Source organism: Oryctolagus cuniculus, chromosome 1, assembly GCF_051225735.1.
Source record: "Oryctolagus cuniculus isolate XC-2025 breed Fujian yellow rabbit chromosome 1, ASM5122573v1, whole genome shotgun sequence".
Classification (NCBI taxonomy): domain Eukaryota; kingdom Metazoa; phylum Chordata; class Mammalia; order Lagomorpha; family Leporidae; genus Oryctolagus; species Oryctolagus cuniculus.
Window position 1 is genome coordinate 111,621,862 of NC_142867.1, and position 14,123 is coordinate 111,635,984.

The 14,123-nt window shown below is 43.2% G+C and overlaps 1 protein-coding gene across 6 annotated transcripts in view; it reads left to right on the forward strand.

The window, feature by feature from the left end:
• The window catches only part of DDX6 (DEAD-box helicase 6), a 55,811-nt gene extending 47,395 nt beyond the window's left edge, over positions 1-8,416 (forward strand). For all 6 annotated transcript variants that reach the window (XM_008250484.5, XM_051837682.3, XM_051837680.3 and 3 more), the window contains exons 12-14: positions 1,111-1,212; positions 2,375-2,557; positions 4,101-8,416. In XM_008250484.5, the coding sequence (XP_008248706.1) occupies positions 1,111-1,212; positions 2,375-2,550 (278 nt within the window). In that variant the 3' untranslated portion in view covers positions 2,551-2,557; positions 4,101-8,416. The remainder of the gene's footprint in view (positions 1-1,110; positions 1,213-2,374; positions 2,558-4,100) is intronic.
• The last annotated feature ends 5,707 nt before the right edge of the window (positions 8,417-14,123 follow it).

The window sequence follows — 14,123 nt, forward strand, 5'->3', positions numbered from 1 at the left end:
ATTAGCAGGAAGCTGGATGTGGAGTGGAGCAGCTGGTACACGAACAGGCGCCTATATCAGATGCCAGCATTGTAGGCTGCAACTTAACCTGCTAGGCTACAATGCTGGCCTTGGGAATTTTGAATATTAGCTTATCTGTTGCAAATCATTTAGAATAGGATGAATTAATTCTAAACAAAGCATGGTTAACTGCTAATTGAATAACTTTTAGCTTGGCCGGCACCACAGCTCACTAGGCTAATCCTCCGCCTGCGGCACTGGCACTCCGCGTTCTAGTCCCAGTTGGGGCGCCAGTTCTGTCCCAGTTGCTCCTCTTCCAGTCCAGCTCTCTGCTGTGGCCCGGGAGTGCAGTGGAGGATGGCCCAAGTGCTTGGGCCCCTGCACCCGCATGGGAGACCAGGAGGAAGCACCTGGCTCCTGGCTTCAGATCGGTGCAGTGTGTGCCGGCCGTAGTGGCCATTTTGGGGGTGATCCAACAGAAGGAAGACCTTTCCTTCTCTCTCTCACTGTCTAACTCCCACCTGTCAAAAAAAAAATAACTTTCAGCTTTTCAGATTTTTATCTGAGAAAGCGAGAGAGAGCTCCCATTGGCTGGTGGACCCCTCCCAAATGTCTGTAAGGGCCAGAGCATCACCTGTTGCCCCCAAGGATCTGCACTGATGGGAATCTAGAATCCAGAGCCAGGAATGGAACCTGGGCCCTCTGATGTGGGATTTGGGCATCTTAGCTGCTACACCAGACAGCTTCCTGTATCTTCCTTTTCTGTTCTCTAGATTTGTTAACCTCCGATTACATACCAGAACATAGTCTAAAGAGAACTACTGGTTATTCCTGATCCCTTGCGTTTATAGCAGTAATCCCTTCTTGCTTTTACAGTTACCTTAGACTGTTTTTTAAAACTTGTCCACAGTACTGAGAAAAGGTAACTTGTGAGTAGAAAGTTGCTTATGATACTGCAATCAGGAAAGGTGGTGAATTTGAATGAAATTAATTAAGTTGAATTACATTAGATCAAAGTGTTAAAGAGAATTGTGATACCAGGAGGTATTTCAGTTGAAAGACTTAATGAACATGATCTATCTCTCTCTCTCTCTCTTTTTTTTTTTTAAGATCTTTTTACCCGAGGTATTGATATACAAGCTGTGAATGTGGTAATAAACTTTGACTTTCCAAAGCTAGCAGAGACCTATCTTCATCGTATTGGAAGATCAGGTGAGAAGAAGGGAGGGAGTATTCTTGCTGGAAATTATGTTTTGAGATTTACTAAGAACATTTTGTTCCTTAATGGAAAAATGGTGTTATAATGGGCCTTTTCCCACAGACTTTTTGAGCACCCTTTGTAGAGTGTGTTACTTATGAGAATAGTGAATTAATAGTAATTCAGTTGTTTGATGTTTAAGAATAATTAAGTTCTCCTATTTTTAGAATATTAAGAAAAGTATAATTACCCTATACCTAATTTAAGATAAAATTAACACATGAGAACATTTCTTTTCTCATTAATAATCTGTACTGTATTCTGTATCTTCTGACTCAAATGGGCAGCTACTTTTTTACTTGAAAAGGTAAAATACAGTGTAACCATCCTTCAGTATCTATGGAGGGTGGTTTTCAAGGACCCCCTGTGGATTCAAAATCTGTATGTGTTGAAGTCTTAACATAAAATGGCATAGTATTTGTATGAACCTATCTATATCCTCCCATATGCTTTGAATCACCTCTAGCTTATAATACCTAAACTAGTGTAAAATACTTATAAATATATTCCCTCCACTGTATTGTTTAAGGAATAATGACCAGGAAAGGTCTGTACATAGTCAGTACACACAAAATATTTTTTCCCCAAATATTTTTGTTCTGTGTTTGGTTGAATACATAGGTATTGTAAAGGTCTCACTCTTCTGCTTTGGAGTGTGAAATCTGAAGTTTTAGCATAATATGTATTTGATAAGACCCATAAGAAGTATCATATTCAGAATGGCACTGAACATAAATTAGTCTTGTATGGTTTTGGTTTGTTGTTTTTTTTTTTTTTTTTTTTGGCCACATTATAGACTGGCACATATACACATTAATTTTTATACTTAGTTTTTAAAAATGAATTTATTCAGAACAGAAATGTAACAGTGGACATTAGGGAGCCTTGCCTTTTTCTGCTAGTTCCCCCAGTGTTTGAAAGAGGCATTAGGCTCCTGTTGGCCTTTCCTGTGCATTGGTGTATACACACAGAGACACACATGTATGTACATTTGTTGTTGAGAACTGGTCAGACCTTGAGAGGTGATATGTAAACACTGGACAGATGCAGTAAAAAGAACTTTGTTGAGAGAAAAAAAATGAATTTAAACTTTTTTTTTTTTTTTTTTTTGGTTAGGTCGCTTTGGTCATCTTGGCTTAGCCATCAATTTGATCACATATGATGATCGTTTCAATCTGAAAAGTATTGAGGAGCAGCTGGGAACAGAAATTAAACCTATCCCAAGCAACATTGACAAGAGCCTATATGTGGCAGAATACCACAGCGAGCCTGTAGAAGACGAGAAACCTTAACAAGCATGTGAGTACCTGACAGAACCTCAGAGGGGAAGTGTGCTGCCATCAGAGTCTGCAGCAAAGGGAGATACCAAAGATAGGCTTTAAAATTCCAGCTCAGCAAATTAAGATGTTTTCTGACAGCAGAATTCTTACCCAGCAGCTAGGCTATCATTCACAGATACAGCCAGGAAAACAAGGTACAGACCACCAAAAACAAGACTAACCAGTCCACACAATTCAGATCTCCTGTACTCAAAGGAAAACTTAAGCGTGTGCTGTCAACAGTGGGGTCCCTGCCATTGGTGAGTCAGCAGCAAGCAGACATGTGCTCCACTTGCTCATGCACATCCATCTGGTGTTTTTCCCCCATTAAGATTTATTTATTTGAAAGGCAGCGTGACAGTGGGAGAGGGAGAGACAAATGTTCCTGTCTGCTGGTTCACCTCCCAAATGGCTGCAATAGCCAGGTCTAGGTCAGACTAAACCCAGAAACTCCATCGTGGTCTCCCTGTAATACAAGGGAGTAATCCCAAGTACTTGAGCCACTTGCCAATGCCTTTCCAGCTGCAGTGGCAGGAAGCTAACTCAGAAGCAGAGCAGCTGAGGGTCTAAACGGCATGATCGTCTCATAGGGGACGTTGACTTCAGAACTGCAGTTTAATCTGACACCAACCCCAGGCTTGGCCATCTTTAGCTGACGCAGTTCCCTTCCAGGAGGAATTTGATACCGCACCATGTGTAATGGCAATACAGGGTGAAACACTGTTGGCATAAATTACAATAAATAGCAAATATCTCTTGGGTGAGGTTATATTCTCATTAGAGAATCTATAAATGGTGTCCTGCAATGCAGGCCTCTGAATAATGTGATAGGTGAACCAATACTTATGACAATTTTAGACTCCCAAAATAATGAAAGCAAAAAAGAATCTTTCTCAGCCATTTTGAATATTTTTCACTCATCTTTTTTCCTTTTTCAAAGTCATCCCTCTGCTTTTAGCACTCTGAATTTCTAATGAATGTATTAAAAAATCAGTTAAAAATGCTTGTAGTCCTTACTACCAAATTTGTAATCAGGTTATGAGGGATGACTGCCTTTTTAAAATGTCCACTTTGATTTTTGCACACTCTCTCCGTTCATCTTTTCTTTAAAAATTTGTTTATTTATTGGGCTATGATTAGAAACATGTAAAAAAAACAAGGCTCAAAATTTAAAAACTGAATAGTATATTTCCTAAAGAAAATCTCATTTAATTTGACAAGGTAGTTTGCAAATTATAATAAACAAACACAAAACCATTAGCTAAACTAGCCAATGTTTGCTTAGTACTTTGGCGGACTATTTCAGTTTATGTAAAATAAGTTTTTTCCCTTTGATTCAATTGTTGTAAATGAACATTCAGCCTCCCATTCTTTCTCGGGACAAAAATGCCTTAGTTGTAACCAGTGGATTCTACAGGTAAAGGCTTCAGTAGAAACTGGTAGAGCTGAGGATTGTGAAAACCTGTGTATCCTGCTGTGTGCTGATTGCCCAAATGTTGATTTTAGTTTTTCCCTCTTTATAGGCTTTGACAAACCACAGAAGGCTCGTTTGGATCTGTGACACATCATTTTTTGGGGGGATGCTCTTCTCTTTGTGGGTTTTTCATCTTCTTTTATTTTGGAACTATGAAGAAGACATAAAAGATCTCAGACATTTTTTTCTTTTTTTAACTGGCGAAGAGAAAAAAAGCTGAAAAGAAGGGATATACCTTTTTTGTTCCACTTGTTTGCACTGTGTGCTGACTGAACATTAGTTGCACTAACTGCTGGTTTTAAAAAAAATGTTTTCTGGGGAAAGGGGACAAGGAAGGAGGAGAAAGAAGAGAAGGGGAGAAACCCTAAAAAGAGAAGAATCTCAATGAACACACAAGCTTGTCTACGATTTCAAATTTCTCCAACAGCTGACTCTCGTGCATTTCAACTTCTCCCTGATTACTCATCCGTTTTTTAAGCCTGAAGAGCTTATTACTTATTTGTGCGAAGTGCCTTATGCTATGAGACCATTCAGAATATCATCTTAGACACAGCCCAAGGAATCAACAATAGTAATTCTTTCTTTCCTTTCTACTTTTCTTTTTACTTTAAAATTTACGTCTTTTTATTTTGGTTTCAAATTGAAATCTTTCTCTTCCCTTTCTACTCAAGCCCAGGGCTGGAAGATGAAGCTTATTAGTAATGTTTAACACCATTTTCTTTCTTTATATGGAGGAGTTGATATGCAACTGCAGTTCATCCGCGCTGTAAATACATGTATTTAAAAAAAAAAATCCCAAGTAAAAATACCTTCTGGGCTGAGTAGATCCAACATCATCGCTCCCAAAGGAAAGAGCAGTCAATCATTGCAGGAGCCATATGACAAGCCTTTGTGCTCTATAGCAGAACACTAAAGACTGGTTTACATACGCCTCCATTAGCAGTATGGCACTTGATGTGTAGACATGTCAGAGCCTTGACCCTCTTTCCTCTGTGGCAAAGCGTGTCCCATAGAAAATTGGGTGTGTATACTTGTATAAACTTTGTAAATAAGTTTTTTCTGGGTTCATATATATATATATACATATATATATATTATTTTTTTTCTGGATGAAGGTTGCTGGGATTAAGGGGATTAGAGTGATTATGGGAGCAGCTAAAGATGAGAGGGGCTCAGTTTTCCGCAACACTAAATTCTAATAAGTTCTTGGCCTCTTAATATAGAAAGCAGGCATCAATGGGACCCTGTGTTAGAAGAGGGGCCCGTAAGTCTGGGATGCACTCTGTGATGCCACACTGCCTCATCTGGTACCTTTTTAGCAGGCTTATCAGAGAGAGCAAGGAAGCTTCAAAAATCTATAATTCAAGATGATTTTTTGAGAAGCTCTCTGATTTTGCTTCTTTTCTCTTTAGAATTTTGAGGGGAAGCTCAGACTCTGTGAAAGGGGCAAAGATGAATCATTTTGCAGTGTGGGAATTCTGTGGGGTGGCAGTGTCCTTGAATCATATATGTACAAAGCATGGATTTGCATTTCTGAGTAGTAGCCAGTACCAGCTTTGGTAATGTTAGCAGTTCAGGAGCTTTATTTTCAATGGATCATCTCCTCAAGTGTGTAAATGTGTTGCCCTCTGCCCACCTTAATCCATAAACTTGCAGGAATGGGCAACCCCTGAGAGCTGTTAACTTCCACGCAACAGAAAGCTGCTTGCCATCTTGCGCTGTGACAAGAATTGTCCTGTCATTTTGCATTGTAAATTGCTGGCAGATGCTTTACAGTCAATAGTGTTGCTTTAAATTGTGCCCCTCCCAACATGCTTGATGTTTGGCCTGATCTCCAGGCAAAAGGAGTGAGATGAATCAAAACCAGTGAACTTTTTTTTTTAAATGTTTTTAATTCCCTTTAACCCAGTGTACTAGGTCAATCAGGAGGCATCTGGGGGGAGAAAAGCAAAAAAACAAAATTAATTTCCATATTCTATTTTTCAAAACCTTAACAATAATATTGCAAGATAAGTCCTGCATATGCCTTCATGCTTAACACATCTGGATAAAGAAATCAATTATTTGAGGTTGCTTTTTTTTTTTAAACTCTGCCTAATTCTAAGAGACTATTTTGTGATTCATCCAGAAATTCCCTGGGGATAAAAATCCTGCAGATGCCTCCTGATCAGACATAGCCCTAACTCTGTAACAACTGTAGCAAGAGCTGCACAGTACAAACCCAAAAAAGAGCAAGCTCCAAGTCACTCACTGTCTATCCAGTCAACACTGGTTACTAAATGCAAACCCTAATTAAGGAGCTAACCTGTTCCCAGGAAGGGATGTGGGAGGGGATTGAAAAGGTGTTAACTTTTGACCAAAAAATCTTGCCCCTGTACTGATGCAGCTCTCGTTCTCCCCCACCTCTGGCGAGATAAGAGGGATCATTTCATTAGAGCAAAAGCAAGACAGCAGTATAAATGCAGTTTTTTTTATCTCGCTAGAGGGCATGTGGGTGACTTTTAAAAGAAGTGCAGTCTCCTTTGCCAACTTCTGACTGCTATGCCTGGTGCCACGTGCCTGTGGGTCCCTCTTAAAGCACAGACTTAAAATGGAAAGTATTACTGAAGTACAGCCTCTGAGGAGGAGTGGCACTTAGACTGTCTGGGACACCACTATTGGACACAGTCTTACAGAAGCAGCTGTCCAGTTTTGGTGCTTGACTCTTGAATAGAAATTATTAAATGGAAAGATGCTCTAACGACTGGGTCAAAGCCTAGTCTTTTTCCTTTTTATTTTTTCTTTTTAAAATTTTTTTATTTGGGGATCCTTCAACATTGTTATTTTAATTATTTTCAGATTGTTTCCAATATTGTTTTTGTTTGTTTTCAGTAATGGTTATATTTTTCCAGTGTGGTTCATTTGAGTGAGAACTAGTCCCTATTTTTAATACTAAAACTGCATCCAATTCATGGTTTGGCTTTTGGTTGTATAGTTGTGTAATAGATTATGGACTGTTACACACCATGCTGCCTCAAGCCTATGTTTTTGGTTTTTGTCTCCCCATGTGTTCTGATGGGGAAAACAGCTTTCTTGCCTTTCCCTCAGGAATGCAGCAAGTTCATTCTAAGAAAGAAGTAAGGGAAAGGAAAACCTAAATACAGCTTATTTTCAGTCTGGTCCCAGCATCATAACATGGGTCGGCCCAAAAAGTTGGGGGTGGGGGGTGGGGTGGTCACCAGTTTATGTTTTCAGAATGAGATGGGAGCATCTTTCCTTGGACTCTTGCTTTGTGTTTGATATCATCAGGCGTGGTTAGAACAAGACAACTTAGCACAAAGCCTTTAGTATAAATTGTTGGATTCAAAACATCTCATTCTGATCGCCTCAGTTTTTTTCTTTTCCTATTTTTTTTTTTAATAGGGGTGGGAGGGAGGGTTCTATGCCCCTACAGGGAGGGTGTCTGCACTAAGGATTTAGAAACACTTTGGGAGCTCATAGCCTCATCAGAAACTGCCTTTAGCCACACTCCTGACCTGCTAGATGAGTAACAAAAAGATGAAATAAGTTCTTGGGAATTAAGCCATGTTATTTTAATTTGCTATTTTTTTTTCAACGTTCTATGTATCTTTAAAATTGTTATTGTGGAATCATTTTCTTGCCAAATACTTTTGTCAAACAAAATTATTGGCCTGGTGGGAGCTGAAGTGAGTCAGCTTTTTGGTAAACTTAAGTGGACTTTGGTGAGCTTATAGTTCTTTATATCCCTAAAGATAGTTTTTTAAAACTCCCAAAGAAAAATCTCTCCTCTGATCTAATAACTCATCTTTGGGGTAAAGAGTTAAGTGTCCAAAGGTTATAACAGTTCATGAGGTCAGAGGGAGCTAGCCTGGCACCTGGACTCTGCCCCTCCACTGACAGATTCCAACAGAAGTGTATTTAAATTCTCCAGTAGACAGCGCTGGGTAAGGCAAGGGCGGGGGTAGGGCTGGGTTATTAAGATGCAGGCTGCTGTATTTTAACCAATGGTTTGGGGAGGGGTGCCTGGAGAAAACAAAGTGACTTCCCTGTTTTGAAACTTGAAACTATTATTTTTGTTTGGTAAAAATGGGAGAAAATTCTAACGTCCCTAGCCACAAGGGACCACTTCCACTGAGAAATGAGCAGTGGGAACTCAAAACTTAGAAAACATTTGGGGAAAGGGAAAATTGGCTTTCTGTTAATTGGCAAATGTTCCAGTGGGTCTCTGTTTTTGTTGGGATGTGTTATGTTGTATGTACACATTTATGGACCAGAGTCTACTGAGGTTACAAGGTTCAGAAAATATGAGTGGTAAAATCTGGATTTTTGTTCCTTTATCTCAATAAAGGCCCACTGGAACTCCAAGTGTGTGTGTGTGTCATATGTCCTTAGCAAGTTATGGGTTTAGAAATCTGAGTTGAGCAATGTTCCTGTGAGCCCAGTAGAATAAAACTTGAGAGTACCTTTGTCCACCTAGACCATGCCCTGAGCATCTTCATAGCCCACAGAGAAGGGAGATAATGGACTATGAAGGAGAAAGACTTCAGCAGGCATCATACTGAGAGGAATTGTTCTCAAGTATAAAGCTGAACACAGCCACAGGAACGGCTAAGCTTCCGATTGCTGAAGAAAGACCTACCTGAAGAAATTTGACACTTAAAGCCAGTGTGTCACTGTCACTACCTCTCCCAACAAAAATACGTAGATCCAACTAACAAAATGTATAGAGTGCCTGTATGTATGTTGAGAGTTAAAACAGGGCAGTGAGACAAGTGAGACCTAAGTAAGGAGAGGGGTCATGGTTTGGGAGTCTTGTGAATTTCATCTATAGGTTGAATACATTTGCAGTCAATCTCAGCTTCTGCCAAGACACCTACAGCTAAAAGTTCTGAAAGTTACATAGGAAAGATGGTAACAACATTAGGGGAAAAAATGGAGAACTTGACCCAATTTGGAAATACAGTGTGAAGCTACAGTAGTCAAAGGTATGTTGCATTACTGGCAAGAGTATAGATTTTATATAGAGATACAGATATAGATAAGGTGGTAGGTGAATAGAGAGCCCAAGAGTACACTTGCTCTAGTGCAGTTTTGACAATACAAAGACAATTCAATGGGGAAAGTAAACGGTGTTGGGACAATAGAACACCCATATTGTAAAAAATGTACCCATATCTTGTGCCTTGTACTAAACATGGACAGGTATTCGGGTCACCTGCGTCCCATGTTGGAATGCCTGAGTTTTAGTCCTAGCTCCACTTCTGTTGGAGCACTGTACTAATGGCACCGGGAGGCAGCAGGTGGTGGCTCAAGTACTTAGGTCCCTGCCACTCACATGGGAGACCCAGACTGAGTGAGTTTCCAGCTTCTGGCTCTGGTTTTGAGAGCATCTCGGGAGTGAACCAGCTGTTGGGAGGTCTGTTTCTGTCATTGACTCCTTGCCTTTCAAATAACCCAAAAATGGATTATAGCCCCAAAGGTACAATACCAAAACTCAGAGAAAACAAAACCTGTGATCTGTTGTATGTGGCAAAAAGCTGAACATGTTATTGTGAATGGGGTAAGTTGATGATCAGCTTTTTTCAGAACGAGAGGAAAGGGAAGATACAGAAGAAGTACTGTCTTAGGAGTCAGACTTTAGTTCAATTCAGGATTTAGGGAGAGGATCCAAAACTTAAGGGCTATACCTGGAGAAGCCACCTACCTTCAAATTGAATTGAATTCTTTGATTTCAATATGCTCTGTATGAAAGCTTAGGGATATGACATCAGTGCCTCTAAGGACCAAACCATGGATGTGAACACTTAAAAGATTGCTGTGTTGGAACTGGTGTTTGGCTCAGCAGTTAAGATGCTGCTTGGACACCTGCATCCCATAACACAGATCCCAAGTCTGAGTCACACCTCCAATTCCAACTTCCTGCTAGTGTGTATCTTGGGAGGCAACAGGCAATGGGTTAAGTGTTTGGATTCCTGCCATCCCTTTGGGAGAAATGTTTTAAAGATGACAGTCTGATCAAATGCTGCATGAGGGTATTAATTCCTAGGTTCTCCATTGCTCTTCTATTATCCCATTAGTCTACTCAGAGAATTGGGCCAGGTGTCTCCTCTGTCTCCAGAGATGGGCCAGCAGGAACCACATTAACATTTCTTCTGCTCTCTGGCTTCTATTTGCATTTGCTCACCAGGGATTCCCCAGCAGGAAATCAGAGCCTGGCGGGGTGGGGAGTAAGGTCCTCTAATTCCCTAACTGGCTTGTTCTGCATTCCTTTCCTGCAAGGTTGCCTTCGGTAGCCTTGTCCCTCAACTGGGGAACTCCTGTCCCTGACTTTTCCCTCCATTTTCTGTCACTTCCCTCTCCCCGTGTTAGATTGCCCGACACCCACACTTTCCTAATAGCCCCTGTGTAATAAGTCCTTCTCAGATTGTCTTATTACAAGTGTGCCACGTGTTTCTTGTTGGGATCCAGACTGATAGAGTAATTGGTACCAGACATGGCCCCAGAACATTGTTAAAGTGAGGCTCTGGGATTGAAATAGCCATATTCGATGAGCTCAGTGAGGACATCCTAATGGGAGTTAGCAAGGGGAGTAGGGAGGGGAGGTGAGCCATCCATGGCACACGGCGACGTCTCCTTCACGTCGATCTGGTGGTGCTGTGTGCTGAAGTGACAGTAACAATAGACTCTCGATTGCACACAGAAGAGTAAGAAAAATTATGAATATGCAATTAACATTCACAAAGAATGAGAGGTCCTCCTGGGGAGTTTTGAAGAAGGTTCCTGGTATGCAGTTGTCTTCATCATTAGCAAATTGATGGCAGTGCCCTGGGCCCTTTGCTAAGATGCTACACGTGCTCAAGTTCTAGCCACCCCGGCCCTGAGCTTTCTCTCTGGGGTGTGTCCTGCTGTGTTAACAGACTTTTTCTCATTAATCTGTCTTGGTACAGAATCATTTGCAGGGCTCCCACCGATGAACCCTACGATGAAAAGCCTCCTTCCAAGCTGAAGTCGCATTGCAGGGACGAGAGACAGGCACTGAGCCGCCAGCAGCTTCCATTTCTCCCTGTTCTGTCTGTTCTATGTCTTCATCCTCGCTTCCTCTCCAGCTCTTCTTCCTATTGCTAGCTCTGCTGACCAGTAGCAGCCCAGACCCCGGAGACTGGGGAGATACAGAGACACAGCAGCCTGCCCTGTGGGTCCATTACAGCAGCTGCATGGGCCACCCTCCCAGGTTTCCCTGAAAGCACTGAGCTGATTAGTGAAGGAAGTTCAGTAGTATTTAGAGTGATACAAAGAATCCACCCAGGGCAGGTGAACCTTGTAGTGGAGATGCTGCTCAAAATGCACATGTCCCACAGCCGAGTACCTAGGTCAGATCCTGACTCTGACTCCTGACTCCAGCTTCCTGTCAGTGCAGACCCTGGGAGGCAGCATCGATAACTCAATAAGATGGGTGCCTGCCACCCACCTGGGAGACCTGGGCTGCACTCCCAGCTCCTGACTTTAGCACAGCCCAGCTCTGGGCATTGTAGACATTTGACAAACCAGTATGTGGGAGTTCCTCCCTCCTTCCCCCCACCCCGGTCACGGTCACTCTGCCTTCCAAATAAATATACCTTTACAAACAGTTTCCAGGGGTCAGCGCTGTGGTGCAGTAGGTTAATCCTCTGCCTGTGGCGCCAGCATCCCATATGGGCACCAGTTCCAGTCCCAGCTGCTCCACTTCCCATCCAGCTCCCTGCTGTGGCCTGAGAAAGTAGAAGATTGCCCAAGTCCTTGGACCCCTGCACCCATGTGGGAGACCCGGAAGAAGCTCCTGGCTTCTGGCAGTTCCAGCTGTTGCAGCCAACTGGGGAGTTAACCAGTGGATGGAAGACCCCCACCCCTGCCTCTCCTTCTCTCTCTGTTTAACTCTGACTTTCAAATAAATAAATCTTTTAAAAATAATAATAAAAATAAAAGATACTGGGGGCAGGGCACATCCCGTTGCAGAGGGCCTGATTCCAGTCCTGGCTGTTCTGCTTCTGATCCAGCTCCCTGCTAGTGCACCTGGGAGGCAGCAGATGCGAGGCCAAGTGCTGGGGTCCCTGCTGCTGTGTGAGAGACTGGGGTGGGGTTGCTGGCTCCTGGCTGCAGCCTGGCCCAGCCCTGGCTCTTGTGGGGCCCTAGGGCACAGCAGATGGAAGATCTCTTCTGTTTTCCCTCTCTCTCTGCTGTTCATCCTTTCAAATAAGTAAATAAAACTTTTTAAGTTGCAGAAAAATAGATTTTAAAAATGCTTATTTAACTTAGTAAGAAAACAAACAGCATGATTAGGAAATAGGCCAGAGAAGTTAGCAGACGTTTCACCAGAGACACACAGGTGGTGCAAAGCCTGTGAAAGGTCATCGGGGCTGGCGTTACAGTGCAGTAGTGGTTAAGCCACCACTTGAGACACTGCCACCTCATATCACACTCCCAGCTGGAGTCCTGGCTGCCGCACTTCCAATCCAGCTCCCTGCTAATGCTCCTGGGAGAGCAACAGAAGATGGCCCAAGTGCTTATGTCCCTGCACCCACATGGGAGGCCAAGATGAAGCTCCTGGCTTCAACCTGGCCCAGCCCTGACCGTCATGGCCGTTTGGAGAGAGAACCAGCAGGTGAAAGATCTCTTTCTCTGTGTCTCTCTCCTTCTCAGTCACTCTGCTCTTCAAAAAATAAATAAATAAATATTTTTCTTAAAAATCCTCTACTTACTGTATCATTGGGGAAATGCAAGTGAAAGTACTGGTGAGATTCCACTACATACCTACTGGAGTGACCAAAATCCAGAACACCGACCACACCAAAGGCTGCCGAGGATGCGAAGAATCAGGAAGCCACACCCACTGCTGGTGGGAATGCAAAATGGTGCAACACAGTTTGGCAGTTCCCTCTTTTTCCCCCAAGATTTATTTATTTGTATGGCAGAGTTACAGAGAGAGAAGGAGGGGGAGAGAGATAAAGAGAAAGATGTCTTCCATTCATTGGTTCACTGCCCAAGTGGCTGCAGCGGTCAGGGCTGAGCCAGACCAAAGCCAGGAGCTTCATCCAGGTCTCCCATGTGGAGGGAAGGGACCCAAGCACTTGGGCCATCCTCCACTGCTTTCCTAGGCCGTTAGCAGGGAGCTGGGTCGAAAGCAGAGCAGCCAGGACACAAACCGGCACCCATGTGGGATGCTGCTGTCGCAGAAGTGGCTTTACCTGCTACGGCATACCACCTGCCCCATATTGGCAGTTTCTTATAAAACTAAACATATGCTTGCCAGGTGATCCAACAGCCACAGCCCTTGGTGTTTACGCAGATGCGTTGAAGATGTGTTCACACAGAAACCTGTGCACTGACAACTATAGCAGCTCCGTTGCTGAAACCCAGAAGCAAACAAGTTGTCCTTCAGCAGGTGAGTGGATAAACTGCTACATCCAGACAAGGAAATGTTATTCAGCACTAAAAAGGAGTGAGGGGCCGGCGCTGTGGCGTAGCGGGTAAAGCCACCACCTGCAGTGCTGGCATCCCATGTGGGCGCTGGTTCAGGTCCGGGCTGCTCCACTTCCAATCCAGCTCTCTGCTATGGCCTGGGAAAGCAGTGCAAGATGGCTCAAGTCCTTGAGCCCCTGCACCCGCGTGGGAGACCCGCAAGAAGAAGTTCCTGACTCCTGGTTTAGGATCAGTGCAGCTCCGGCCGTTGCAGCCAGTTGGGGAGTGAACCAGCAGATGGGAGACCTCTCTCTCTCTCTCTCTCTCTCTGTAACTCTGCCTCTCAAATAAATAAATAAATAAATCTTTCAAAAAAAGAAAGAAAGAATTGGGCTAACAAGCCATGAGAACACACGGAGGAAAGGTAAATGCATACGCTGAGTGGAAGACGCCGTCTGAAAGGGCTGGGGAAGCCAACGGAGTGACCTTCTGGAAAAGGCAGGGCTTGGAGACCGCAGAGAGATCCGTGGCTGCCACGAGCTCTCAGCGCACGAGGCACAGCCAGGTGGGGCCGAGAGCATTTTAAGGGCAATAAAACCCTTCTGCAGATACTGTGATGGGGGACGCGGGTCATTCC